Source organism: Otolemur garnettii, unplaced genomic scaffold (assembly GCF_000181295.1).
Source record: "Otolemur garnettii isolate 467f Iridium unplaced genomic scaffold, OtoGar3 scaffold00100, whole genome shotgun sequence".
Classification (NCBI taxonomy): Eukaryota; Metazoa; Chordata; class Mammalia; order Primates; family Galagidae; genus Otolemur; species Otolemur garnettii.
The window spans coordinates 4,393,452-4,397,660 of NW_003852495.1; the positions used below are offsets into that span (position 1 = coordinate 4,393,452).

Below are 4,209 nucleotides of genomic sequence, written 5' to 3' on the forward strand. Positions count from 1 at the left end.
GAAATTGCAGGCCAGATTTTATAAAATATACCCCACTGGCCATCACGATTTAGACCAGAGTATGCAAATGCTCCAGGGCATTCAAGCCCATGCCTGCAAAAATCCCAAAATGGATACTTGGGTAACCTTAGTGCTAGTTTAGTATGGATTCATTCCAGGAAGCCAAGGGTACTAATTCACATAAAATACAGTAAGCCCCCACTATATAACGGTGCTAAGATTATACACAAAGTAACAAAATAATGTATTCTATTTGAAACATATATAGATTGGATTTTCCCATTTAGAAAATTCAGTTTTGATAGCCAGATGTCTCATTCAAGCTATCAGTAAAAACACTTGCCTTTACTGTGATGACACCTTTTCTTCCAACCTTTTTCATTGCATCAGAAATGATGCTGCCAATTTCTTTGTCACCATTTGCAGAAATTGTAGCAACCTGAAATAATCAAGTTACTCATCAAAATTAAAAGGTCAAGTTAGTGTCCCTCAGTCAATTCCCTTCCTTCTCCCTAATAACTTTTTTTTGGCAGTTTTTGGCCGGGGCTGGAATTGAACCCTCCACCTGCAGCATATGGAGCTGGTGCCCTACTCCTTTGAGCCACAGGCACTACCCACTCCCTACTAACTTTTAAACTGATATTTCCATCCTGGGGAGGAAGGATTAATGGGATAGAATTTTTAGTGAAATTTCCGTTCTTCAATTCATTACTTGGCTACATTATTTTGAAGAATACCAAACATACAATTCTTCTTTTAATCAAAACAGTAAAAGAATGCTCATCCCACTGTATTTTTCCTAATAAATGTCATGATACTATAAAATGACAAAATGCGGGGTGGCGCCTGTGTCTCAGAGGAGTAAGGTGCTGGCCTCATATGCCAGAGATGGTGGGTTCAAACCCAGCCCCGGCAAAAAAAAAAAAAACACACACACACACACAAAAGACGACGACAAAATGCTTCTAATAATGGTGACTGAGTAGTACTGTTTTTCTGATATTGATGGGATTATGAGATGAAAATCATGTTAACATTATTATAACAGTAATTATGAAAAGTACTTACCTGAGCAATTTCTTCAGGGGTTGTCACAGGTTTAGACTGCTTCTTCAGTTCAGCAATGACAGCATCAACAGCTAACATTACACCTAGAGCAAGAATATTTTGTCATAATGGTTACTTTCATGGCTTCCATGTCAGATAGAAATTGAGATTTGTGATAAATATCTTAATGCCATAATAGTAAGCTTATACACAGATTCTGTACCAGTGTGCTGTTCCTAATCAGAGATGGATGGCAGGTACTGAAAAACAGTTATTTTTAAATTTACACAGTAAATAAAGTCCTACAATACCTAAATTATTTTGAAAATGGGATCCAGCAGCTCAGCATCTGTAGCTCAAGCAGCTAAGGTGCTAGCCACATACAGCAGAGCTGGCAGGTTCGAATCCAGCCCAGGCCTGCCAAACAACGACAACTATAACAACAACAACAACAAAAAGCCAGGTGTTGTGGCCAGCACCTATAGTCCCAGCTACTTGGGAGGCTAAGACAAGAGAAATCGCTTAAGCTCAGGAGTTGGAGGTTGCTGTGAGCTGTGATGTCACAGCATTCTACCAAGGCGACAGCTTGAAGCTGTCTCCAAAAAAAAAAAAAGGAAGAAAATGGGATCCAAAAAAAGCAGATGTGTATAGTTTCAAGGATTTCACCACTGAACTCCAAATCATTCCTAATTTAACATGTTGCCTATTTCCAGCAAGGTCAACAACATTTATCTCCATTAAATGATCCCAAAAAGGACCTAAATGGATAATACTCCCTAACTTTTGGCATTACTTTTTTTTTTTTTTGAGACAAAGCCTCAAGCTGTCCTCCTGGGTAGAGTGCCATGGCATCACAGCTCACAGCAACCACCAACTCCTAGGCTCAAGCGAGTCTCCTGCCCCTGCCTCCAAAGTAGCTGGGAGCACAGGGACCTGCCAAATGCTTGGCTATTTTTTGGTTGCAGCCATCATTGTTGTTTTGCAGGTCCAGGCTGGATTTGAACCCGCCAGTTCAGGTGTATGTGACTGGCGCCTAAGCTACTTGAGCCATAGATGCTGAGCTGACATTAAGTATAATTTTTAGTGAGACAACTTTCACGTGGCTATGTCCTTGCAGATATTATCTGAAATTCCAGTGCTTAATTTAGTATGTAATTATTAACTGACAAAACATTTTAAAGTTAGTTTTAACAGTCCCATTTTACTTAGTTGGGTATATATAGGGCTAGCTCTCCTTTTTTATTTACTATTATAATTTTTTTTTGAGACAATCTCAAGCTATTGCCCTGAATAGAGTACCAGTTCACAGCAACCTCAAACTCTTAGGCTTAACTGATTCTCTTGCCTCAGCCTCTCAAGTAGCTGGGACTAAGGCACCCACCACAATGCCTGGCTATTTTTTTTGTTGCAGTTCTCATTATTGTTTTAGCGGGCCAGGGCCAGGTTCGAGCCCACCAGCTTCGGTGTATATGGCCGGCATCCTATCCACTAAGCTACGGGTGCTGCCAGATACTCTTGATAACCAAATTAATGTTAATGGTTTATAGCAAAACTGCTTTTAACATGATTTACTCATTTGGACCTTTAACAGTGAAATACAGAGTAATGACATAAATATTATCAATAAAAATATGCCTGGGATACCAAAATCAGTTTGTTTTTGTTTTTTGAGACAGAATCTCACTCTGACACTCCTGGGTAGAGTGCCATAGCATCATAGCTCACAGCAACCTCAAACTCTTGGGCTCAAGTGATCCTTTTGCCTCAGCCTCTCAAGTAGCTGGGCTACAGATGCCTACCACTATGCCCAACTACTTTTTTACAGACAGGGGATCTCACTCTTGCTCAGACTGGTCTAGAACTCCCAAACTCAAGCAGTCAACCCTAGTTCTGAAGAAAACAAGCAATAAACAAAACAAAAACCAATAACACGGCATGTACTATAATGAAAAAAAGCACTGGATGAGTGTAGTGGCTCATGCCTATAATCCTAGCACTGTGGGAGGCCAAAGCAGGATTGTTTGAGCTCAGGAGTCTGAGACTAGTCTGAACAATAACAAGTCCTTACCGTCACTAAAAAACAGAAAAATTAGCCAAGCATAGTGCATATGCCTGTAGTCCCAGCTACTTGGGAGGCTGAGGCAAGGGAATCCCTTGAGCCCAAGAGTTTGAGATTGTTGTGAGGTATGACAATGTCATGGCATCCTAGCCTGGGGCAACAGAGACTCCATCTTAAACAAAAGGAAAAAAAAGAGAGAAAATGCTACAAAAACTGAGGAAAACATTGCTTTCTAACATCCTAGTTTCTTGCTTAGCCTTTCTATAAATTAAAATACAATCTCTCTCCTCTATTACTACAGGTTCACTACTATTTTCAAGGTACACAGTATCTTCTTGGTAGGGTAGGGACCAGGGATGTTTTACTAGTATTTTTTCTCCGTCACATCTAGCACAGTGCCCATTACAGTTAGGCATTCAATCACTATCTGCTCAAGGAAAACCCCAGTTAAAGATTTTGTTAAAAGATCAAGTCGGTGGTGGTGGCTCATGCCTATAATCCTTGAGACCAGCCTGAGCAAGAGGGAGCCCCCATCTGTGCTAAAAATAGAACAAAAACAGCAACAACAACAAAAAAATAGCTGGGCATTGTAGACAGCACCTGTGGTCCTAGCTACTCAGGCGTCTGAGGCAAGAGATTGCTTAAGCCCAGGAGTTTGAGGTTGCTATGAGCTATGTATGATGCCACAATCCTCTACCCAGGCCAAGAGTAAGATTCTGCCTTTTTAGGAAGTATTAAAGAATCAACTTCCTAAAATAACAGACAATTTCCTTGGGTACGAGGAATCAATGCCTTATTAAGGAACAATGAAGATCAGAATAATGTAATGACAACAAAGAGACTCCTACCTCTCCTGATTTCCACTGGATTAGCACCTTTGCTAATTTTTTCGAAGCCTTCCTTGGCAATAGACCGTGCCAACACAGTGGCAGTGGTGGTACCATCCCCAGCCTCTTCATTTGTGTTATTGGCAACATCTTGAACAAGTTTAGCTCCAATATTTTTATATTTATCCTTTAAGTCAATTGACTTTGCAACAGTCACACCATCTTTTGTTACTTTGGGACTTCCCCAACTCTGTTCAATAATCACTGTTCTTCCCT

At 40.4% G+C, this 4,209-nt stretch overlaps 1 protein-coding gene across 1 annotated transcript in view; it reads right to left on the reverse strand.

Moving 5' to 3' along the window:
- HSPD1 (heat shock protein family D (Hsp60) member 1) overlaps positions 1-4,209 on the reverse strand; it is a 12,133-nt gene that overhangs the window by 5,390 nt on the left and 2,534 nt on the right. Inside the window, exons 2-5 of the mRNA XM_023516890.1 lie at positions 3,955-4,209; positions 1,069-1,151; positions 307-439; positions 56-93 (exon numbers count right to left, since the gene is read on the reverse strand). Of these exons, the coding sequence (XP_023372658.1) occupies positions 56-93; positions 307-439; positions 1,069-1,151; positions 3,955-4,209 (509 nt within the window). The remainder of the gene's footprint in view (positions 1-55; positions 94-306; positions 440-1,068; positions 1,152-3,954) is intronic.